Consider the following 24,398-nt stretch of genomic DNA (forward strand, 5'->3'; position numbering starts at 1 on the left):
GTCATCTGCTCCCAGCCCCTCTGCCTCTGAGTGTTTGGTTTCAGTGCTTATATTTTTTATTTCTAAACATTCAATGTGTTTTTAAATCTTCCTGTTTCTCATTTTACATTGTATGTTTATGTTTGCAAATGCATTATTTTTTAGAAAAACAGTAAACTACAGCTGTCTGTCTCCTGTGTCTTTCAACCCCAGCATCAGTGTGAGACCCGCGCCTCCGTGGTTTCTGCCTCGGGCCTCGGGTCCCCGGCGCTGAGTGGCGGCGGCACCCCCCGCCGTAGCTGCTGGCCCGGCTCCCTCCCGGCCCCCGGGGGCTTGGGGTCTCAGGGAGGGTCTCCCGGGACGGCGTCTCACGGCGCCTCCGCCTTGGGCCGGCTCCTGGTGGCCTCGGGCGGGCAGGTGGTCCCGGGGCCGCCGCGCTGAGAGGGGCCTCCGCCGCAGGTCCGGCACTCCACGCACAGCCTCTTTGCCTACGTGAAGCAGATCCAGGGCGACCCCCGGGCCGTGGAGTCCTTCGCTGGGACCCTCCTGCAGGTCTTCCAGGACCACCTGCTGAGCGACAGGTGCCGGCGCCTTCCCCCGGGGCGGAGGGCGAGCGGGAGGCGCGGGGGGTGCGCACGGTGCTCCCTGGGACAGAGCGAGGCGGGTTTTCGGCTAACGTGGAGCCCCTCACGGCCAGCGCCGCGGGCGAGGCCTCGGTTCCTCCCCTGAAGGTGTGCGACGGGGCCGGCCCGGGTGGGGGCCTGGCAGCCGGGCTCACCGCCGTGTCCCCCCAGGGTGTCTGTGCCGCTGCTGAAGACGCTGGACCAGATGCTGGCCCACGGGTGCTTCGACGTCTTCGCCACGCAGGAGAAGTGAGGGTTTTGGACTTTTTTTCCAGTCACTGCTTTTTTTCTGGTTAAACCTAAGTAGCTGGTTCAGAAAAAATGAATTCAGATCCGAGATCAGAGATCAGAGTTTGAGGAGATAATTTTCCATTGTGACCAGGCCTAGTTTTTCACAAACACTAAATCTAATCGTGAGGCATCGCATCACGGCCACCACATGGAGAGGACTCTCGATGTGGCACCCACTGTCCAGGGGGACAGACAGAGGCCTGCCAGGGGGATGGACAGAGGGACAGACAGAGGCCTGCCAGGGGGGACGGACGGAGGCCTGTTGGGGGAACAGAGGCCTGCCAGGAGTCAGGGGAATGGACAGAGGGCTGCTGGGGGGACGGACAGAGGCCTGCCAGGGGGATGGACAGAGGGACAGACAGAGGCCTGCCAGGGGTCAGGGGAATGGACGGAGGCCTGCCAGGAGTCAGGGGGATGGACGGAGGCCTGTCGGGGGAACAGACAGTGGCCTGCCAGGGGTCAGGGGAACGGACAGAGGCCTGTTGCGGGGATGGACGGAGGCCTGTCGGGGGGATGGACGGAGGCCTGCTGGGGATGAGGTGGATGGACAGAGGCCTGCTGGGGGCCCCCCAACCATGTCCTGTGATCACAGCTGTTCTGGGAGCTGCTTGTGCCTGAGATGCGGGACGGGCCTGGGCAGAAACAGAACCAAGGGGACCTTGGCAGCAGGAGTTCCTGGGCTCCTGAGTCCCAGTGTGCAGGTGCTGCCCATCTCCAGACCCCTCTAGGGATGTGTGGACTTTACTTGGGTACATGGGCAAGTCTTACAAGGAGTCTGGCCTTTTCGGTCCTGCCTTTGAACTTGGCCAGGTCTGGGGTCTTCCTGGGGTTCCTGCCAAGCCCCGGCGGCTGCCTCGCACTCAGGTGCCGGCTCCTGCTCAGCCCCCGTCCTTGAGAGGGACCCTGGGGACTCCAGCTGCCCACCTCCCTGGGCTTCCGGCCATAGGCCCCTACCTGGGGGGCTGCCAGGGTCTCCCCACGCCCCTCGGTGGCCCCCCCTCACCGCTTCTGGCACCTTGGTGGTCACTGCCCATCGTCACCTGCTGTTCTGGGGTTTTGTCCAGGCTTCAGCTCCAGGCGGGAGAGCAGACACGGCCCCTGTCCCTCTGCCTTCCGGCTGCCTCGTGTGCCCCGTTGAAGCGTTAGCCCCAGAGGGTTTCCCCTTTCGACTTGCCCACGGTGCTTCACTGCTCTGGTTCGCTTATTGTACCTTACGTTAGACCAACTTTTGCTTTCATGAATATACCCAACTTGGTTTTGATATAGTGTCCATTTTATATATTACATGATTTGGTTTGTTAAATCTTGTGTTTTAGATTTTTAAATATATTTTCCTTATTTGAAATTTGCAAAATAAAATTGGAGAAAATATTTCCCTTTCCCATTACAAAGACAGGTATTTTTTATCTCTTTATGGTTTTGCCAATCTTTGCTTTATGTATTTTGAGGCTGTATTTTTTGGTGCATACAAATTTAGGATTGAATCTTATCATTAAATGACCTCTTGAATTTACAGAGATGCTTTTTGCTTTACACTCTGTTCTGTCTTGTGCTAATAGAGCTGTACAGCTTCTTCTGCATTGTGCTGTGTGCTTTTTTCCTGTTCTTTTACCTTCAGTATTTTGGTTAAGGCTTATCTCTCACATGATGCTCTTTTTTATTGTTTTTCTTTTAGCCACCCCTTCTCTGTGAAACTGCTTGCACTTTGTAAGGAGGAAATCAGGAAGTCAAAAGACATCCAGAAACTTCGATCGAGCGTTGCAGTGTGAGTTTTACACGTTACCTGCCTGAGAAAACAAGGCGGCCTCAGCCCCGGAAAGGCCAGAGCAGACTCGGGGGTCTGGGTGGGATGCTGGAGTGTTGTGCACGAGAGAGGGGCGTTCATTTAACGATAAAGCTAAGATGTTATGATCTGATGCCAGGTTAGGAAACGACAAGGTAAGGAAGCCCAGACTGGCGGGCTGAGCCATCACGGCCGCTGACCCGCAGCCTTCAGGGTGCCCGGTGCCATCACAGCAGGATCTCGGGGGGCGGGCAGGCTGGAGCCTCAGGGGTCCAGGAAGGAGCAGGGCTGGGAGGTGGCACCCTTCACCGGTGAACAAACCCACTCCCAGAAGGTCCAGACGCGTGGCTGCTGAGAGGAGGGTGCCGGCCCGGCAGCTGACACCCAGGGGAGCCCAGAGCTGGCGCACGCCCTGGTGTGAAGGGTCTTGGGGGCTGCAGCAGGGCGGCCTTCTCCGACTGACGCGACTGTCGTGGTCTCCGGTAGGTTCTGTGGGATGATCCAGTTCCCGGGGGATGTGAGGAAGAAAGCCCTCGCCCAGCTCTGTCTCCTTCTCTGCCACCCGTTTCCCATCGTGAGTATTTCCCATGTTTTCAGACTCTATTGATTGCTTCAGACTTAGCTCACTAACAAAAAGACGGTTGCCAGTAAACATCTGTGTGACATTCGTGTGCTGTGGAGTTGGCCGTGGAAACTGGCCACGTTCCCTCCGCTCCCACGGCCACGTGGCCCATGTCCCTGGTGCGGCCTCCCCACAGCCAACAACTTCAGCTGCACAATCTCTCGGCAAACACTGCTTATGTGTTTGAAATCTCAGGTGGGCAGGGGGGGGGATCGGAAACTAAAGCACTTGTGATAACTCAGAAATCGAAGCTGGTCCTTGTGGAAAGGAAGACACCCCACGGATAATGTGCTTTTGAGCTGATGTGGAGCCTGACGCCTGGAAACCTCACTGTCCAGCAGAGACCTTCATGGGCAGCGCCATGAGCTGGTCCTGCCCTGACGTGTGTGGCTTCCTGGCGGGTCTGGGGTCTGCGTGTGCAGTAGCTATCAGCTTTGAGTTGTTTCAGCAGCCGCAAGGCTGTAATCCACCTTTCCAGGTGTGAGATTTGAGAATCTAGATATTCCCTAACATCTAGATGCAGGGCTCGCAGTTACAGGGCTGCTTTGACAACGAATCCCTTTTGGAGCGAGACTATGAAAGGGGTTAGAATTTCTGGTGCTTTTCCTGGTTTTTACTCATTAATTAAATAGATGCAGTCTCCTGGTTTGTGAATGGCTTCTATTTGAGAAGTTCCTCTTACATCAGTGAGCAGAATCCCAGTGTCTTTTGCCGGGGAGGCTGTGTTGGCCGTGGTAAGATCCCGGGCAGGCAGCGGGCCCTGCCCCGTGCTGGGCACCAGGCGGAGACGGCCTGTTCTGCCTTTGACCACGACCTGACTCCACTGCTTGGTCCCTCTCCACACCCTGTTCGCTTGGTGCCTGCACCTCCACACACTCCAGGGAGCCCAGGGCAGAAGCACCCCCAGCCCCAGGAGGTGGCCGTGGATAGGACCCCATGCGGCCGTTCAGGGACCGGCACTGAAGTCGGCCCTGCTGGGCGCACATGGAGCCAGGAGGAAGACGCCGCCTCTGGCCCGTCCCCTCTGCGGCCTCGCGGGCGTGCGCCCCAGGCCATTCGGGTCCTGAGCCCCCACCATGCCCCCGTTTGTGTTCTGGAGCAGAAGTGCCACTCGACAGACTCAGCCTGGCTCCCTGGGTTGGGAAAAGCCCCATTTTGGCATCAATCCAAAGAAAGGAATCCGAAAAAGTTTATAACAAAGTGGGAGAGGGTGAGTAGGGGCAAGAACTGGGGCTCTCCCAGCCTGGGCAGCTTCCACCCTCAACAGCAGAGACCGCGAAGCCGTGCAGCCGAGTCGGGCACCTGTCTCCAGGGGCTGCCACGGGCCAGCCTTCCCAACAGGGTCGCCCACCCCAGCCCCCCACCTGCCGGCCCTGGCAGAGCCCCCTGGCGGGGCGTGTGCGGAGCCTGCCCGTTGGAACAGGGGCGCAGTCTCGGGGCGGCCAGCTGTGGCTTGGCAGCGGCTCTGACTGGCGTGTGGGGAAGTCATTTCAGCACACCGGCTCCTGCTGGGAGAGAGGCTGCTCCTTCTGGGGGAAGGCGGAAGGTTCAGAAAGGAAAGCCCCTGCCTTCTGTGGTTGTGTCGCATTGGCACAGCTCTGTGGCGGCAACGCCCGGCTCTCCCTGCCACCATGCACGCTCCCTTTCCCTGCATGGTCCATGGTGGTATCCCGAGGGTGGCACCCTTCCTTGGCTCACAGCCAGCCAGGCACCTAAGGGCTGACCCAAGAGGGCGCCTGGTGGATTAGGGTGTCACTGATTGCATGGCCCACTGCCGTTACCTCCCGCTTTGCTGCCCAAGTGGCCCCTTTCGAGCTGGTTCCTGCCCCAGCAGGTCTGGCGGCTGGGGAGGATGAGTCGCCTGGGCCCCTGTGATTTCCTGCCTGTTGGTGGGAAACAGGTGACCCTTGCCCGGGCTCCAGGAGGGCTGCCAGGTGGTTTCAGAACAGAGCAAGGAATACACAGTGTTGGCACAGAGATTCCCAATTCAATTTCAGATCACTTTGATTTTGTATTTGTATTTCCTTTTTTCTTAACTCTGAGAAGTCCTAGTTCCTAATTACGTGACCAAAACTGTGTTTTATTCTACTGTATGAATATCCCTCTCCACGTCCCCACACATGTTTGCACGCACTACTACGAATAACGCCAACAAAACTGCTGGCCTGTAGCTGAATGCTGCCTGTCTGTCATCAGACACGCCTCCTGGCACATCCAGTGACGCTGCTGCACCGCACGGGCCCCACGGTCGTCTGCACACACAGGCTCACTGTCTCAGTTAGCTTTGGAATTTCAGAGACTGCTTACATTTACTTTAAGTTTTGCTCATAATTTCTTATATTGCTTTTTTTTCCCATTCATTTTTATTGAGATTGTGCACGTTGGATGATTGTATGGGATGTGAACAGTCAATTCCGCATGGTACCATCACAGCTGTGTATCCATTATTCCAGAAAAGAAATAAAAACAAAAAACTCAAATCCTCCCATATCCCTAACCACCGCCCCTCCATTATTGACTCCTAGTATTGGTATAGTACATTTGTTACTGTTGATGAAAGAATGTTACAATACTTCTAACTGTAGTATATAGTTTGTGGTAGGTATATTTTTTCCCTATATGCCCCTCTATTATTAACTTTTAGTTATAGTGTCATATATTTGTTCTAGTTCGTGAGAGAGATTTTTAATATTTGAAGTTAATCATGGACATTGTCCACCAAAAGATTCAATGTTTTATACATTCCCATCTTGGTTTAAATACCAACTTTCCTTCTACATACGTGACTCTGAGCTTACTCTTTCCACCACCTTCACACACCATTCAGCACTGTTAGTTATTCTCACAATAACGTGTAACCATCACCTCTGTCCATTTCCGAACACTTAAGTTCAACCTAGTTGAACATTCTGTTCATAATAAGCAACCGCTCCCTATTCTTTAGCCTCAATCTATAGCCTGGTAACTTATATTTCATGTCTGTGAGTTTACATATTATAATTAGTTCATATCAGTGAGACCATACATTTGTCCTTTTGTGTCTGACTTATTTCACTAAGTATACTGCCCTCAAGGTTTCTTCATCAACCCATTTTTTTTTAAGATGGTTTTGTTCACCCACAATACATTCCGTCCTAAGTAAACAATTGATGGTTCCCTGTATAATCATATATTTATGCATTCAACATCACTGCTATCTATATAAGGATATCTCCATTTCTTCTACAAAGGAGGAAGAGTCAAAGAACGTAGAGAGACAAAAGAAAAAAAAAAAAGCCAAAAAGCAACAAAAGGAAAGATAGAATTAAACTAAAGTACAATAAAGAGTCAGACAACATCACCAATGCCAAGAGTCCCATAGCTCTCCCATATGTCGTCCTCTTACATTTAGCTTTGGTATATTGTCTATGTTATATTATAGGAAGCATAATGCAATGTTTTTGTTAATTGTAGTCTCTAGTTTGCATTGATTGCATTTTTCCCCCAGTCCCACCCTACTTTTAACACCTTGTAGCGTTGACATTCATTTGTTCTCCCTCGTGTAAAAACATATTTGTACCTTTTGTCACAGTCATTGAGCTCCCTAGGTTCACTGAGTTATACAGTCCGAGTCTTTATCTTCTGGTGTCCCACATGCTCCTAACCTTTCTCCTTCAACCATACTCACAGTCATCTTTGTTCAGTGTACTTACATTGCTGTGCTACCATCACCCAAAATTGTGTTCCAAACATCTCACTCCTGTCTTTTCCTTTCTGTCTGTAGTGCTCCCTTTAGTATTTCCTGTAGGGTGGGTGTCTTGTTCACAAACTCTCTCATTGTCTGTTTGTCAGAGAATATTTTAAACTCTCCCTCCTGTTTGAAGACAGCTTTGCTGGATGTAGGATTCTTGGTTGGCAGTTTTTCTCTTTCATATCTTAAATATATCACACCACTTCCTTCTTCCTCCATGGTTTCTCTTGAGAAATCCACTTACAGTCTTATCAAGCTTCCTTTGTATGTGATGGATCACTTCCCTCTTGCTGCTTTCAGGATTCTCTTTTCGTCTTTGATGTTTGATAATCTGATTAAGTGTCTTGGCTTACGTCTATTCAGATCTTTTCTGTTTGGGGTACGCTGTGCTTATTGGATCCGTAATTTTATGTCTTTCATGAGAGATGGGAAATTTTCATTGATTATTTCCTCTATTATTGCTTCTGCCCCTTTTCCCTTCTTTTCCTCTGGGACACCCATGACATGTACATTCCTGTGTTTTGTGTTGTCGTTCAGTTCCTGGAGATGTTGCTCGTATTTTTCCATTCTTTCCTCTATCTGTTCTTTTGTGTGTAGGATTTCAGTGTCTTGTTCTGCAGTTCCTGAGTGTTTTCTTCTGCCTCTTGAGACCTGCTGTTGAATGTCTCCATTGTGTCTTTCATCTCGTGTTGTGCCTTTCATTCCATAGATTCTGCCAATAGTTTTTTCAAACTTTCAATTTCTACCTTATGTTCCCACTGTTTTCTTTATATCCTTCATCTCTTCTGTCATTTGTTCCCTGGACTCGTTGATTTGGTTTTTTATTTAATTTAGCATATTTCTTTGAAAATCTTTGATTGTTTCATTAAAGTGAAACTATCTCAACTGTATCTTAATTGAGGCATAACTTTATTCCTTTGGGCCATATTTTCATTTTTCCTAATGTAATGTTGTAGTTTTCTGTTGTCTAGGCATCTGGTTTCCTTGGTTGCCCCAATCGGGTTTTCCCAGACCGGGCCGGGTTTAGGTCTCAGAATGGGGCTGTATTCAGAGTCAAGTTTCCCTGAGGGTGTGTCTTAGAACATTGACAGACTTTCCTGTGAGGCCTCTAGCTGCTGTGCTTTTCCTAACCTGCCCAGCAGGTGGCACCTGTCAGCCTGTCATTCCCAACTAGTGTAAAGAGGGGTGGCCCCTTTACTTCTCAGCTTAGGTTGTTTCTGGTTTGACTGTTTTCCCCTAGGCCCTGGGGTCTGAGTTCTGAAGGGAGGGCAGACACTTGAGCTGGGCCCCACCTCATTCCTCTTAGGGAAGATACACACTCTAGAGAGTTCTCTTCTGCATCTGAATAGCTCCTTTGTCTCTCTGACTCTGTTAACTCTACCCCTGTCTGGGTCAGAGCACTGTGAATTGAAAATGGGTGAAGCTGTCTCCACTGAGCCACACAGGTTGAGAGAGAGAAAAAGGGAAAGAAAGCCCCTTTTCAGAGCCAGTCTCCAGCCCCCCGGTTTCACCCATCAGGCAGATAGAGCACCTGGTCTTCTGGACTCCCTTTTCTGGGGCACAGGTGTTTTCTAGCTCTCTAAGCTTAGTCAGTCTCTAAAAGCCTTTGTGTTTTTCCTTTTTTTCCAATCAATTTTATTTTTCCCATCAGCCCCACCTCCTTTCCACTGAGTGACTTCAGGATACTTTGCTGCTTGTTAGGGGTTTGTCTGTTGTTTGTAGCTTGTATTCAGCAGTCCACATTTGTTAATTAAAACCCAGTTGGACCTGGGCTGAGCTACATTCGCTTCCTCCCGACATGGACTGTTGCTTTCTCTCAAAGCGAGGTCTGGTAGCTCAGCCTGCTGTGGGGGGAGGGGGTTCCCAGTGCAGTCCTGCAGTTTTTACTTACAAATTTTATGCTGTTATCTCAGCCATTCCAGCCAATCCACGTTGGTGTACGATGCATGGACAGTCACGGTTGTCCCCCAGCGGTTATTCCAGATTATTTACTCGTTGTTCGTGATTGTTCATTAGTTGCTCCACGGGACTAACTAAATTCCACACTTCTCCATGCCGCCATCTTAGCTCCTCTGACCTATTATTTTTCTTATAAAAATATAGTTAAGTGTTTATCACCTCTCTAGTATAAGATTTAAAAGAATTTTGCAAGTTAAAGAATGTTAAATATGAAAATAAATTTACATGTCAAAGGAAAAGTAAATAGGTCAACGGCTGGGTGGAAGAATGGTTGGATGGATGGACAGACAGGAGGGCATCAGACACAAACAGGAGGACACAGGTGGGTATATGGACAGAGGACAAGCAGCTGTAGCCCTGGCGGTGGTGTCAGATGCTGTTTCCGAAAGCCTGTGTGTAGCCTTCTTTTCTAGGCTTCTATTTGTTAGCTTTTAAATGCTTGAACAAACTCTGGTTCTGTTTTTTTTTTTAAAGTGGATGTGTCTGTGGGTCATGTTAGCCCTTTAGCTTGAGCCCCTTGTTAACCATTTAATTGTTAAATGATCTTTGTAGAGAGCTCTGTGCCAGAGAATTTCCAGAACATCATCAGGTGGTTCTGGGAACCTGTCTTGGCTTCAGGGACCAGTTGCTCCTTGCACGGACGCAGACTTGGTGTCCTCCACAGCAGCTCCTGGAAACCAGGCGGTGGGCACCTCCCACTCCGCTCGCTCGGGCAGGTTTCCAGCCGATGTGCTGTAGCTCTTGCTGCCGGCCATGTGCCTTTACCAGGGAACTCCTGGGTGTGGCGGCCCCTGGCCGGACGTGTGACTCAGAGGTGGCTTAAGGTGCCTGTGCCAGGGACCCAGCATGTCGGGTGGTGGGAGCACTGGGGGTCCTGCCTGGCCTGGTGGGAAACTGCGCTTCACTCAAGCTGTTTCTCCAGCTCTTCCAGCCCGGCTGCTCGCCTTGGGGCAGGGAGGAGCCGGTCCTCCGCCTGGCTACTTCTCTGGGCTAGCAGAAACGCCTGCTGCAGGTGCTCGGGCTCAGGTGTTTGTGTGCTGCGAGGGGCCCTTGAACCTGCAGGGCCCCTCGCAGCAGGGAGAAGTGGCTCAGCCACACGTGGGGCTGAGTGTGGCACTCGGCACTTGAAACCCCCCCCTAGAGTCAGATTTCCTAGAATTCTGTTTTCCTCTGGCTGAAACTCTCTTCAGATATCCAAAGGTGGCGTAGTACCGGAATGTAAAGACGGCCTGGGTCTGAGTGGAGCACTGGGGGGCGGGGGGCTCGTTAGAAATGCAGGTTTCCAGCCCCACCTAATCACAAGTTCCGGAGTGGGCCAGCAGGGGGTCTGCCCCCAGGGACTTGAGGCCACTGGCCAAGGAGTCGGTTTTATCCCAGGCTCAACCAGAAAACACAGGGGTCAGGTTTTTATTGAAACATTTAAGTCGGAAGGTGGGGCCTGCTGGGGAGCAGCTGCAGGGCTGGCTGAGCGCAGGCAGCTCCTGTCCTGCCTCGGCTCCCCGGGGTGCCTGCGCCCCACTCCCGCTGGCCCCTGGTCTCGCTCCAGGTCCGGAAGGCCACGGCCAGCCAGGTGTATGAGATGATGCTGACCTTCGGCGACGAGGTGGTGGGTGCAGATGCCCTGGGTGCGGTGCTGGCTGTGCTCGGCGACACGGCCTGGTGAGTGCACGGGCTGGTCCCCTGGGGCCCCTGTATTTCTCCTCAGTTCTGAAATGTAATTTTTGTTTTTAATGAAAATGGTAAACAGCTTTAAAGTTAAGTCAAATCATGGCAAAAGACCAGCAACCTCATAATAAATTCCATAACCCCTTCCCTGCCTCTTCGGGGCCTCTCACCCCGCCAGGATTCTCCGGGCATTTCCGCCAGTCCCTGGGCCGTAGGTTTTCCTGTTGTGTTCCTGGTTTGCCTCTGGGTGCACCCCGTAGTTTGGTAGAGCTCACGCTCCAGCAGCTTCCTGAGAAAGGGCTCAGGAGAGAGAGACTTCCAGAGAATTTGCCTGAGCAGTCGGCCTGCTGCGGAGTCAGGGGTTGGAAACGCACCCAGAGGCCGAGGGCCCGTGCTCCGGCTGCTGCGCCGTGCAGACTCCTCCATGTCGGCCTCGGGGCCCAGGTGAGGTGAGGGGACCCCAGCTCCCCCACCTCGGAAGCTCGCTGGGTCTCCTTATCAGCCTTGAGTATCTGAAATGTCACGTGGGTGCCTTTTGGTCTAGAGTCTCAAGGACTTTGTCCTTTCTCTGATAATTCCTTTACCATTTTCTGTTCTTTCTCTCTGGAGTATCGTCTCTTACTGCTCCCTCCTCCTTCCCTGTGCTCCAGGGACCAGTCTCTGGCTGTTTGTCCGTCTGTAAGGCTTCAGCACCCCCATCCTAGGAGGGGGCATCTTCCCGCTTCACTGTTTCTTGCCTCCTCTTCCCTAATTTCTGCCTGACGTAAGAGACCTTGGGGTTCCTAGTTATCAAAAGGGAGCTTTCTGGAATCTGCAGACTCTCCTGCTGGTGACTGACGGCCTCTCTCCCGCAGGGACGCGGAGCTCGGGGTGGTGCGAGGCCAGCGGAACCGTCTGTGTGATCTCCTCGAGGTGCCGCGGCCCCAGCCGGTCCCGAAGGTAATGTGGGTGCTGCCCACGGCCCGGTGTGTTTCCTGAGGTCACAGCCACAGGTGCTGCCCCAGGGGAGATGCGGGTCTGTCCGGAGAACAAGGATTTACACGAAAGGGGGATGGCGAGCCTCATGGGTGCCTGCCAGGCTGTAGCCCCTTTCCCGCCCTGACTGTCCTCGCCGTCTCGGGGCCGCACCGGCCTTGCTCTGGGCCTTGGTTGGACGTGGCTCTGGGGAGATGGTCTCCGAGGTGTTTATGGACGAAGAACACAGAGACAGAGCCAGGTCCGGAGGGCTCGGCCCCTGCTGCCCACAGCTGACCACTCTCGGGTCAGTGGCAAGTTCTGGATCCCGCCGTTAGGGAACAGGCGTCTCCATTGCAGCTGGATGGTCGTGGAGAGGGACCTGTTAGAAAGGCCGGCAGGTGGGCTCCCGAGCCCTCATACCCGGGTTGCTCTGTCCATCCCCGGCTGGGGCTGCTCTGCTGGGTGTGGGCCGGTTTGAAGTCCTTGTTCTCCAGGCCGTCTGTCCCGTCAGCCCTCCTTGTGGGCATCCTCCGGGGATTCTGGGTGCTGACCCCGGTACTGCAGGCAACTTCTAGTCCAGGCTTTCCTTTCCCTAATGGTGTCACATCCTCGGTGAGCAGAGGCTCTTGGGTTTTCATGTGGTCTATCGAGTCCTTTTTATTTCCTTTTATCGGTCCTGTTGAAGGAGTGCTTGTCTACTCCAAGGTTTTGTATAGTCGGTTTTTTCCGAGACTGCTGTTGTTTTACCTTTCAGATTTAGATCTGTGGTTTTGGACCCCGTGTGGGTCCCCAGTTGGCCATCACATCGCACTGTCACCACTGTCGAGATGCGCAGCTTTCCTGCAGGAGTCTCTCTTCCGTTCCACTGACCGTCTGGTCACCCTTCAGCCACACCACTCTGCCCTGTCATCGGTGACGAGCCTGAGAGAGCCCGTCCTTTTGTTTTCTTCAGGACTGCCTTAGCCCCTCTTGGCCCTTTGGGTTTCCATAGCACTTTCAGAATCAGCCTGTCAGTTTGCACGGTGAAGCCCACCAGGGGTTTAAGATCACTTGGAATCTATAGATTGGTGTGGAGAGAGCTGACGTCTTCACTCCCTGAGTGTGTAAAGCCAACCTGTTGCCAGTTCTGTTGTGTTTACAGTTCAGAAGTGCTGCCAGGCACGTCTCTGTTACAAGTACTCCGGGTACTTGATTCTTTTCCATGCAGTTGCAAGCAGTATTTTTAAAATTTTACTCTCTTTGTTGCTGATACATAGAGAAATACAACTGACTTTTGCACACTGACTTTGTCTTTAGCCATGCTGCTGTAGCCACGCATTAATTCTCCTAGTTTGTGGGTTCTTTGTATTTCCTCTTTATGAAATCGTGGCCTCTGCATGGTGGTTGTTTGGTTCTCCCCTGCCCCCTCCTGCCACTGAGTCACGGCGTGATCTCCTCACTCTGGCTGGGGCCATCGAGCCAGCCCTCTGGCCTCGCTGCTGCTCTCGGGGGAAAGCGGGTGATGTTTGCTGTGGGGTTTTGTAGGCACTGTTAGACCAAGGTAGGTCTCTCTCATTCCTAGTTTTCTTGCAAGGAAAGGTGCTCACTTTTATCAGATGCTTTCCCTTCATCTATAAAAAATAATCATGTGGTTTTATTGTATTTTCTACAAATGTGAAACATTGGTTTTCATATGATAAGCCACCATTGCAGTCCTGGTGTAAATCCAACTTGGTCATGACTTTACGTAACCTTTTTATGTCATTAAATTAACTTGTTAATATTTTGTTTAGAGAGACTAATCTGTAAATTTCCTTTCCTGCAATGTCCTTGCCAGATTTTGATATCAGGGTATTTCAGTTTGCTAAAGCTGCCCAAATACAATATACCAGAAAGTTGGCTCTTTCAATGGAGATTTATTAGTTCACAAACATACAGTTCTAAGGCCGTGACAATGTCTGAATTAAGGCATCAGGACGATCCCTTCTCTGAGGAAAGCTCCTCCATCACACGGGAAGGCGCACGGCGATGTCTGCTGGTCCTTCACTCCTGGGTTCTGGTTTCAAACTGGCTTTCTCTCAGGGTGTTTTCTTTCTTAGCTTCTCTGAGCTCTGTCCAAAATGTCTCTGCCTTTCATCTTCTCAGAGAGGAGTCCAGCAAGGGGATTAAGACCCACTCGAATGGGCGGGTCACATCTCCATGGAAACAGAATCAAAAGGGTGGATGAAAAGAAATAAAAGAACGTAGCTTTCTGGGTACGTAACAGATCCAAACCAGCACATGAGGTTTTCAGGGTTTATGCTGACCTCATAAACTAAATTGGAAATGGCTCCATCTGTTCCTATTCTCTTGAAGACTTTATGCAACATCTTTATTTTTTCTACAAGTGTTTGGGAGAATTCACTGGCAGAGCCGTAAGAACCTGAGGTTTTCTTTACGTGAAAATTTTAATTTCAATAATGAATGCAATTTCTTTAATAGGCATTCGTTGGAATATATAGATTTTCTATTTCTTATTGTCAAATTTATTGTTTTATGTTTTGAGGACGTGTGCATTTCACCTAAGATTTTATATATTCTCTTATTTTAATGACTGTGGGACTGTAGTAATGTCCTTTTTTCATTCTGATGTTATAAATCTGTCGTCTCTTTTTGTTCTTGCCAGGGTAGGGGGGAGCCTCTCAGCTTTGTCTTTTAAAAGGAGCAACTTTTGGCTTTGTTGGTTTTTCTCTATTGTATATTTAATTTTCTGTTTTCTTAATTTCAGCTTTTATCTTTATTGTTTCCTTCCTTAAGTTTGATGTGTTAGCTCTGACGTGCATTTAAGGCTCTAAATTTCTCTCTGAACACTGCCTTAGCTTCATCTAACAAGTTGATGTTTTCTAATTTCCATTTTGATTTCTTCTTTGGTTGATGGGTTATTCATGCACTTTTAGTTTTCAGTAGTTGGGGATTTTCTGATAAGCATTTGGTTACTGGCTTTTAGCGTAATTCCACTCTTATCAGTGAGCATACGCGTCAGTCATTTCAAGTTTGCTGGAGCTTTCTGGCAGACAGTCCCTACCCGTATCACCCTGAAGGAATGCGGTGTCTGTCATTTGGGTGCATCTACTCCCCCCGTGTTTTGATTGATGTTAGCATTGTGTATCTTTCTCTAGCTCTTGACTTTTAACCTACTTGAGTCTATATTTAAAATGGGTTTCTTGGAGATAGCATGTACTTAGGGTCTTTTTTTATTCATTCCAACAGTCTTTCCTTTTCACTGGTGTGTTTAGACCATTCATATTTAAAGTGATTCTTGATATAGCTGGATGTCTACCATGTTTGAAACTCTCCTTTGTTCACTGTACTTGTTCTTTTTCCCATTTTTCTGCCATCTCTGGTTTTAATTGAGCATTTTAAACAATCCAGTTTCATCTCCTGTCAGCATATGAATCATACTTCATTTTCAAAATCTGGGGGTGATTGCCTTAGCGTTTTCGATGTCCATTTTCCAGCAAGTCTCCCTTCCAATAACTGTCCCGCTTGGCGGTCCTTCATGAGGCCCAGGACCACTTGGGGCAGGCACCCCTGATCCCGCCCCCTCCTGTGACACTGCGGTCAGGGTCCCCAGGCTGTGGTCACCCAGTGTGCTTTTGTTATGCTTGCTGTGGCTCAATTAGGAATAATCTGTTCCTTCTTCAATGTTCTTCCTTTCTTCATGAAGACCCAAATTTCTGACCCATCTAATTGTCCTTCTGCCTCAAAAACTTGATTTTTTAACATTTCTTGCAGAGGTCAGCTAGAGATGAATACCCTTGTTTATTGTTTTTCTGAAAATGTCTTCATTTCTCCACTTTTGAAGGATAATTTCACTGGATACAGAATTCTAGTTCAGTGGAGGGTTTTCTTCCAACATTTAAAATTTCACCCCATTCTTTTTGCTTGCATGAGTTGTGACGAGAGTCCATTGGGATTCTTCTCCTTTTCCTCTGTAAACGTGTGTTTCCCTCTGGCTCTTTCAAGATTTTCTCTGTCTTCGGTTTGCTGCAGTTTGGATACGGTATGCTTAGGTTTTTTTGGGGGATTTATCCTGCTTGGTGTTTTCTGAGCTTCCTGGATCTGTGTGCCAATCATTAATTTTGGCAAGTTCTCAGTCAGACATAATAATGGCCCCTCGAAGATATGAACCCCCCAATCTCCAGGACGTGTGGCTGTGCGGCCTCACTTGGCAGAAGGGGCCTCACTTGTGCAGGTGGACGAGGGAGCAGATCCAGGGGCTGATCTGACCCCACAGTGGAGGACCGTCAGCGTCGGAGACACAAGGGGGTTCAGCCTGCTGTTTCTGGGGTGCACGAGCCAAGAGCGCAGCAGCCTCGAGCAGCTGGGGCAGCCCTCAGTTTACAGCCAGCAAGAAAGTGGGGACCTCAGGCCAGTTACAAGGAACAGAATTCTGCCAACTGAAGGGCTGTAAATGGGTTCCCCCACAAATCAGCACAGCCTGCTGGCACCTTGATCTTGGCCAGAGTTTAGCCCTTGTCGGATTCTGGACCTCCAGAGCTGTAAGAGGACAAATTTGTGTCCTTTAAGCCACTAAGCTGGTGTGGTGATTTGTTATAGCAGCATAGAAAACTAGGACATCTTCTGTTGAGTTTTCTCTTTCTTCTGGTGATTCCCATTACATGTATGTTATAGCTTTTGAAATTGTCCCAAAGTTCTAGGATGTTCTGTTTTTTTTTGTTGTTTTTTATTCCTTCCTTCAAGTATTTTATTTCTGGCATTTCCTTTGGATTTGTTCAGCCTCCGTCGCTCTGCTCACCTCACTCATCTGTCAGGCACGTGGTCCCCTCTCCCCATTAGCGTCCTCGGCACAGTTCACATTTCTGGTCTGATAATCCCAGCAGCTCAGCCATATCTGAGTCCAGTTCTGATGCTTCTCTTCAGACTTTTTTTTTTCCTTGCCTTTTGGCATGTCTTAAAATCTTGTAATTTTCTGTTGACAACCAGGTAGTAGGAGCTGAGGATCTAGTTAATCTGCTTAGGGGTTGGTCTAGGTTTGCCGATTGCTGTGGCTGCTATTCTGGCAGTTTCAGAAGATTCCCATCCTTGTTTTTGTCTCCTCTCTTGACTTTGAGGTCCCCTAAGTCCTCCTCATTCGGCTGTGACCCCCCCCACCATTATCATACTGGACCCCTGCTGGTGTGGGGAGGGGGCACTCTGTGTTCACTAGATTGAATCCCTGGCTAGTGTTTCTAGGCCATTCTGTCTGCAAAGCCCTGAGCCCTGCTAATTGCGTGGTTCCCACTCAGGTGAAAAGGCTGCAGGGGGAGGGGATCTTCCCGGTGGGAGCCTGGCGGGTTCCAGAGGGAAAGCACGGGTGGGGTGGGGCCCCGGGAGTTTCTCCTGCTCCCACTGGCCCCCACACACTCAGCCTCCTGCAGTTCATCACTGTGCATCTCGGGGTTTCTGTCAGCTTCTGCTCCCAAGCAGATCTCAGCCTCTCGCTCCAGATTTGAGTTGGCCACCTCAGTTCTCTGACTTTCAGCTTGTCCAGCGTTACCTTGTTCTGTGGACAGGACAGTGACTCCAGGCTCTTTCCGTGCCGGAGCTGGAGCCAAGGCCAGGAGCCTGGCCGTGTGGGGTGTGCTACTAGCTTGACTTCCTGGTTGTATGTTTCGTTGTCTTCTGTTAGCTGTTGAGAAACTTGTGTTAGTCTCCAACTATGAGAAGGATTTCTCAAATTCTCCTTTTAGTTCTGTCAGCTTTTGTGGTATGTTTCAAAGCTGCGCTAATGGGTGCCTGTGTGCTTAAGGTTTTGCCATCTGGTGGGTAGACTGACCATTTGAAATCTTCTTCATTTCTAATGCGTCTTGCCTTGACGGCTACTCTGTAGAACATCAATGTACGTTTTGTGTTTTTTTTGTTCTTTGTTAATGCTTGTATAGTTTATCTTTTTACATTGTTTTGCTCTTTGCCTAGTGTGCTTCAACACACACTTAACGTGGGATTCCCGACTCACATACTGAGTGTGTCATCACTGATCCAGTCGGGTTTAGTCTCCCAGGGCTGCACTGCCCTTTCCTGCTACTCTTCAGCGACCACTTTCTCCATGCCCAGAACCACCGCGTCCCCCCTCGCTGTGCATCCTCCATCTCTGTGGCTCTGAGCTGCACCCCGAGGCCACCTGGCTCCAGAGGCCACCGAGGCAGTGAGAAGTTTCCTCTTTGTCAGATACTCTGGGCCTTTTCAACCACCATCTCTCAACTCTTCCTCTACTTTCTTTCCTACCTTCCTTCTTTCACTTCTTTCTCGGTCATGTTCTACCTTTCTCCAGGGTGCCTCACGCGCTTCCTTTCCAGTCTGCTCTCCTTCGTGCGTCTGTAATTCCTGAGACAATTTTACCTTTTCCCCCCTTTTTCCTCGTCTCCCCTCCTGGTCCTCCCGGGACCCACGTCCAGGAACAGAGTGGAGGAGGGGCCTGCCCTGGCCCATGAGGGGAGGAGACGAGCAGCTCTGTGGTCTCTCCCATTTTCTTGTTTGAAATCCTGGATTCAATGTCTTTCACGTTCACGTGCATAAAACGAGAGATTGAGCGTAACGAGCCTCCCCCGACTCTCGGTGCCTGCCACACGGCCACACAAAGTGCAGTTTCCTTCCAGGAACCCAAATGTCTGTGTCAGTCCTTGCACAGGGGGGAGGGAGGGAGTGTCCGAAGAGGGCTGGGGCCCCACGGACAGTCCTCACAGCCCCTGACAGTCCCGTCTCTTCTGCAGCCCAGCCCCTGCTGATGCCGAGGAGCTGACGCCGGGGGCCTCCAGCTGCTGCGTGAGGAGCAGGCGTGCTCCGCTCCCGAGGAAGGGCCAGGGCGCCCAGTGCCTCGGCTGGCTGGGGAGTGCCTGCATCATCAGGACTCGGGGTTTGCAGCCAGAGTGGGGGACCTGCCTGTGGCTGTGCCTGCCTCGCCTTCAGAGGCATCGTGCCTCTATTAAATCATGTTCTTGAGCAGTGTCTGTTTGCCATCTCTGATGTCGATGTGTGTGAGGAGGCCGTGCTGAGGCTTGATCGCCTGGGCCCTGTGGGTCTGGCCTCTCAGCTCGGACTTAGCCACTGACAGGCACGTGTACGTTGTTGAATAAGTCACGGGATGGGGGTGGGAGCTGAGGCCCAAAGGACCCGAGCTTGGGGGCGGCTGCTCAGCACAGACAGCTCTGCACGCGGCCCTGCCTTGCACAACTTTCCTCATCGATTATACAAACCAGAAAAGGCCAATCCTGTGCTCTGAACCACCTGAGAGACTCACAGTGGTAAATTTAAGAATCACTGGTTGAAAAGACAGGTGCTCATGTCTGCTGCATGAGAACAATCAACATCCAACGCCCTCTTCTCCTAGGACACTGGTTCCCCGGTGCGATGTGGGGACGCCACACTGCCTCTCGTGTGCCTCAGCAAGACAGGCTTCCCTCCCAGCTCTCTCTGGGTTTGTGCTGATCTGTGTTAATTCTGCGTGGATGAAAGAGAACTGCAAGTTCTATCTGTGTAAACTCCTGCATCCACTGGCTTCAGCATTCCCTCAGCCTCCCACCCGCAGGGCTGCACAGCCGTCACCTGGCAGCCCCCGGGGCAGCAGAGCTGCTTCCGTTCTGCCCAGCCCAGCACTCCTGGGGGTAGCGCCCTTCTCCATCATCTGCAGTGGGGTTGAGGAGTGCTCAGGGGCTTCCGGGAGGTGTGGCTATCAAGCCTGGTACTCCTGGGAACCGGCGTCAGTGTTGGCACAGAGCTGCCCGCTGACCAGGTCAGACGCGTTGGGGCCACTTGAGCGACACCGAGACCACTGCCGGGTGCGCGCTGAGCTCATGCGAACTTCGCTTCCTGCGAGGCCTCAGTGGCAAACGATCGTTAATCCCCTAAAAGAGAAAGCCTCACGTTACGGTTGTGAGTTTTATAACTTCATTCAATCCTTAACACATGCCTCCCTCTTGAAATAAGTAGGGCAGTTCTCCGTTTTAGACAAGACCACGCGGCCATGGGCTGGGGACACACGGTTTCTGCTGCCGGGTTAAAGGGTGCGTGTCCGTCAAAACGCTCCCTGCTCAGCAGACGCACTGCGGTCCCGAGCGACAGTGTAAATAAAACACGATGAAAGAAATCAAAGAGCTAAGTGAACGAAGAAATATGCCGTTCACGGATTGGAAAACACGACATGGTAAAGATGTAGTAGCTTCAGTAATCAAGGCTCCAGCAGAGAGACGGGCCAGACCCAGGGGACAGAGCACTGCCCGCCCATCTGTGGTGTGATCAGTGGGGAAATCCCCGACGGCTGCAGGGAAAATCTACCCAAAACCCAATTTGAGACGAATCGTGCACTGAAATCTGAAAGCTAAAACTAAAACTTCTGAAGGAAAACAGAAAAAGTCCTTGTGACCTCTCGGGATAGATGACACATTTCTTTGGCAGGAAAGAAACTGAGTATAGGAGAAAATGTTAATAAATTGGACTTCATCAAGATTAAAAGCTTTTCCTTATAAAAAGCAACCAGTAAGAACGTAGAAGAAAATAATCAAAATATATTTATCTGATGGACTCACATCCAGCCAACTATATAAACATTTCTTACAAATCAATTAGCAAAAGACAGACCCACCTGGAAGCAAGGACATTCCGGAGGCTTTCCTGTGCCGGCGGATCCCCGGAGCCAGCAGGTGGGAGCCACGTCCCCCTGTCCAGTCCTTGGACTGTCCCGGCCTGAAAGCAAGGAGAAGCTTTGGCCAGTACAGCCCCACTCACTGCCCTCCTCAGCCTGAAGCAGCCAGACTGGTCATCGCCCCAAATCCCTCGAGATCGAGGACCGGACACAAGGAAGGGGATTGTAACTGCTGACTGCAGTGGGTTTACTATTATTATCTCATCTTAGAGTAATTTGTGGCACTGCTATGAAAAGAAAAGAGAAAGGTGCACGATGTGTGCAAACTATCCTTAAAAGCTTCAGGGTATAATAATGCACATGTGTTCAACACCGTGAACTGGGGTAACGGATGTAAAAGAGTTCTTTGTAATATCCTTATACCTTGTAAATTTGAAGTTATTTCAGAATAAAACATTAAGAACAAAAACAAAAATGGGCAAGAGATAAAGACGTCCGAGTGGCCAACCAACCCGTGGACATGTGAAAATGCGCCCAGCGCTGACCCCTACTCACGGAGGACGAGCCCCCAGCCCCCAGGAGGTGCTGACGGGCCTGCCCCGGGGCGCGCTGGGGCCCTGCCCGCCTGGCGTCCCATCATCCTGCGCTGGGCTTTCCTCGAGTGATGGAACCACACTCGCACCGGAGCAGCCCGGACCAGCACAGAGCTTTACTCGTAACAGCCAAGAACCGGAGACAACCCGATGTCCGTCAAGGGGAGAAAAGGAGCACGGGGCGTCCTGCGCCACAGCGAGCAGAGTCAGCAGGACACACCGCCAGCTCGGCAGCAGGCGCCAAGGGGGACAGCTGCGCTCGGTGCGGGGCCCAAGGCGTGTTTGTCTAGCCGCCCCTCAGAGCTGTCATGAGGTGAAAGTCACGGACCCTTAAAACGTCCGCACGCCCCTCCACGCGCTGACCCTGACATGCTCGCCGCGCTCCTGCTGCTAAGGACCAGGAGCACCAGGCTGGCCACTCTAGGCCGTGTGTGCCCCGGGGGCTCCGTACATACCCGACCTGCCGCCTGGGACCTGTCAGCTGAAGTGGACGAAGTCCCGGCCCTCCTGCAGGTGCAGGGACCCCAGGTTGTCCTCGAACGCGCCCCCCGTGAGATCCTGTGGGAGGGGCAGCGGGTCAGGCTCGGCCCCGGGAGGCCGCAGCAGCCCCCTGCTCCTCTGCTGGTGGGGAAGTGGGGCGGCCTGCAGGCCCCTCGAGAAGGAAAGGAGACGGCACAGGGCAGACCCGCCCCTCAGCGCAGCCCCCTCCCCAAACTCCCTCCGAGTCTCAAGAATGTCCCTGCACCGCTGCAAATCCCCAAGGCGGGGGCTGGCCCGGGAGGCACCCACGGGTGGTGCCATTGGAGCTGGGGGTGGCCACAGGGCGACAACAGGGAGATGACCCCCGACCCCACACTAGGTCCCACGGACACCGCGTCACCGCTGGTCACAGCTCAGGCTGCAAAAGATGGAGGCTGGGAGGTGGGCACCGCGTCCAGAGGGGTGGGGGCGGGAGGGGGCCGGGCAGGGGCGGTGGCCGGGGGTCCGGACCCGTCGGGCTGCACTTCCTGTCTGTGTCGAGTGCGTCTCGGAAGGATGTGGAGTAAATGCTGATGAGGGTCTGGGCACAGGTACGTCCTCGGGCCCTGTAGCCACTGAAAAATGCTCTCAGGCCGCACGGAGATGTGGTTGGAGGCCGCAGGGAGCCCCAAAGCTGCCTGGCCTGCAGGAGGTGCCCTCCCGGGGGTCCTGGGTGCACCCCAGCCCCCCGCGCACACCCATGGGAGCAGGAGACCTAGAGAAGCACATCCCCACCTGCGTGGCCACAGCCCGGCTGCAACGCCCCTTAGGCCACTCACCAGCTTCACACAGAGGACGAAGGGCGGCCTGGCCGCTCGGAAATGCAGGATCGGAACCCGGGGCTTGGGCCTTTCCTACGGCGAGACCAGAGCCGTTACTTAATGTGCTTTTATGTAAAAACAAGACACTGGGTGGTGACTCCCCACCCCCACCCTGGGCTGTGTGGCTCCGCACGGATGGGGTGGGGGCAGCCGGGGAACCCCAGACCCAGAGGACACCCAGAGCCCCCGGCCTTGGCACAGGAGTCGGCGGGTGTGGGCAGAACCAGGGAGGCCCCCGATGCGGCGGAGCCCACACACCTCAGAGTCCTCGTAGCAGTAGAAGCCCTTCTGGATCTTGTTCTCGTCTACATCGCAAAATGCAACCACCTGGGGAGAGCACAGATGCCCAGGGCTGGGACTCGGGTCCCCTGTGTGCTGGGAGCCCCCCATGGAGCCCCCGGGATCTCCCATGGACTCCCCTCCCTGTCGGCCCTGTGAAGAGCCACGGGGCGGGGAGAGGCTGTGGAGCAGCACCCGGGGGGCTCTGCTGTGAGGACCCAGCGCCCGTGTCCAGGGAAGGCCCCCCAGAACGGCTCGGCTCTGCAGCACCCAGAGGCTGCCCTCGCTTGGGCCTTGGGGCTGGGGGTGTCGTTAGTGATGTCCAGAGCCCACCCTTTTCCTCAGATGTTGCCGAGACCCCCGGCACCCCCGCGAGCTTTACGCTTGGTCACGTTCTTCTTCACATCTGGGCTCTGTAGAATGCTTTCTGTTTGCTGCTTGCTCCTTCAAACACGGCCAGTACGTTTCCCAGCACTGGAGGCTGCTTCCTGCCCTCCTTCCCTGGGGCTCCCGGGCCCCACGTGGTTCCCCTAGCTCTCAGGTGTGTGGGAAGGTGGTTTCCGGTGTCTTGTTTCTTTTTCGGCTTTCTGCGGGGTGCACTCAGCCTGCTAACTCCACAAGTGGAAGCCTAAACTTACAATTTAACACTCAGGTCTCTGATTGCACCAGATCTGTTCTGGTGAAAACACTGCAGTGAGCTTTCAGCCTCTGAATTTCTACCAAACCGTGACACGTTTCCATGTGAGCGGGCAGGTGGCCCCTCCTGTTCCCCTGCAGCATGGGGGGACTGAGGCGGGGGCGGGGCCTGGAAGGGACCCTCCACCTAGGGACCCCCAACAGGCTCTTTCCGGGGCGCGGACCCCGGCCGGTTGCGTGCACAGCACGGGCCTGGTACGCAGCAGCTGCTCAGCAGGTACGTGCCCCTGAGCGCAGGGATGAAGCTGAGAAAGCCGGTTCAAATACCAACGGCCACGCTCCTGCCCCCCAGTGTGGGGAAAGGCAGTTCTGGGAACGGAGGGTGGCAGGAAGGGGGTGGGAGTGAGGGCAGGGCCCGTGCGGGGGCCCAGGGGGCAGCGAGGGGCCCCTACCTTGCTCCGGCTGGCGGCCCCCAGGCTGCGATACAGCCTCCGCCCCTGCCGGCCAGCGTTCCAGATGGTGAAGACCGTCCAGCGCGCGAGGACCCTCTCCTCCAGGAAGTGGACACGGAGGCTCCAGATGGTGGCCCTGCGGGTGGAGGGGAAGCAAGCATGACTCAGTCACAGAGGCGGGCTACAGGGCCCCCAGGAGCAGCTGCAGCCCCAGCACGGTCTCTGTGAGCCCCACTCTGGGTCTCAGTCCACCTTCTCTCCTCTCCGGGCTTCAGCTAGGGTGCCCGGGGGCCGCTCCACTCTCAGCCGCCACCCGCCTGGGCTCCACGAGGAGGAGGGGGGGGACGGGTCCGTGCGGGGATGCTCAGCAGGAGGGCGGGCACCTGAGGCCAAGCCCACCCAGTTTGGGGTGCCAGAACCCGTGTCTGTCAGGCCAGGGAGCACTGGTGGCTCGGCCGAGGCACGTCCTCGGAGTTGCCCGATGCCTGGAGCTGCCCCCAAGCCTCCGGGCCCCTGTGCTTTGGGGAGAGTGAAGGACAGAAAGCATCCGTCGGTCGTTCTGGCCATAGACCAGGCCGTTACGCCTTCCCCTGAAGAGCCTGGAAGTGTAAGGCGGGTTCTCCAGATACGTGGCCCCAAGTGGGGTTTCCCAGAGGAGTCAGGGCAGAAGGAAGACCCTGTGCCATTCAGAGCTGGGGCACCTCTGGCTGTCGGGTTCAGCCTCCCCTGAAGCAGAAATTTTAGCTTCTGCAGCAGGTGGCCCTCCCTGGGGTGGAGACCAGGGACCCAGAGCTTCAGGGAGGTGTCGGCCACGCCCTGACGTCTGGGGCACAGCCTGGTCTCCGCCACCCAGGCTCCCACACACCTCGTCCTTGCTCAACCGGGCCTCG

General features: G+C 53.1%; 2 protein-coding genes across 11 annotated transcripts in view; one reads left to right on the forward strand and one right to left on the reverse strand.

Moving 5' to 3' along the window:
• TBCD (tubulin folding cofactor D) overlaps window positions 1–18,575 on the forward strand; it is a 229,186-nt gene extending 210,611 nt beyond the window's left edge. For all 3 annotated transcript variants that reach the window (XM_037810609.1, XM_037810608.1, XM_037810611.1), the window contains 7 exons: window positions 439–560; window positions 774–851; window positions 2,569–2,658; window positions 3,163–3,250; window positions 10,534–10,646; window positions 11,507–11,591; window positions 18,341–18,575. In XM_037810609.1, the coding sequence (XP_037666537.1) occupies window positions 439–560; window positions 774–851; window positions 2,569–2,658; window positions 3,163–3,250; window positions 10,534–10,646; window positions 11,507–11,591; window positions 18,341–18,355 (591 nt within the window). In that variant the 3' untranslated portion in view covers window positions 18,356–18,575. The remainder of the gene's footprint in view (window positions 1–438; window positions 561–773; window positions 852–2,568; window positions 2,659–3,162; window positions 3,251–10,533; window positions 10,647–11,506; window positions 11,592–18,340) is intronic.
• The window catches only part of B3GNTL1 (UDP-GlcNAc:betaGal beta-1,3-N-acetylglucosaminyltransferase like 1), a 238,622-nt gene continuing 227,968 nt past the window's right edge, over window positions 13,745–24,398 (reverse strand). For 6 of the 8 annotated variants that reach the window (XM_037810619.1, XM_037810620.1, XM_037810616.1 and 3 more), the window contains 5 exons: window positions 23,509–23,644; window positions 22,400–22,468; window positions 22,100–22,174; window positions 20,209–20,309; window positions 13,745–19,471 (listed from right to left, as the gene is read on the reverse strand). In XM_037810619.1, coding sequence (XP_037666547.1) covers window positions 19,447–19,471; window positions 20,209–20,309; window positions 22,100–22,174; window positions 22,400–22,468; window positions 23,509–23,644 — 406 coding nt within the window. In that variant the 3' untranslated portion in view covers window positions 13,745–19,446. Of the gene's footprint in view, window positions 19,472–20,208; window positions 21,360–22,099; window positions 22,175–22,399; window positions 22,469–23,508; window positions 23,645–24,398 lie in introns of all 8 variants that reach the window. The other 2 variants (XM_037810614.1, XM_037810618.1) reach the window with 2 other exon arrangements.

The sequence above is a fragment of the Choloepus didactylus genome, chromosome 18, assembly GCF_015220235.1.
Source record: "Choloepus didactylus isolate mChoDid1 chromosome 18, mChoDid1.pri, whole genome shotgun sequence".
Classification (NCBI taxonomy): Eukaryota; Metazoa; Chordata; class Mammalia; order Pilosa; family Megalonychidae; genus Choloepus; species Choloepus didactylus.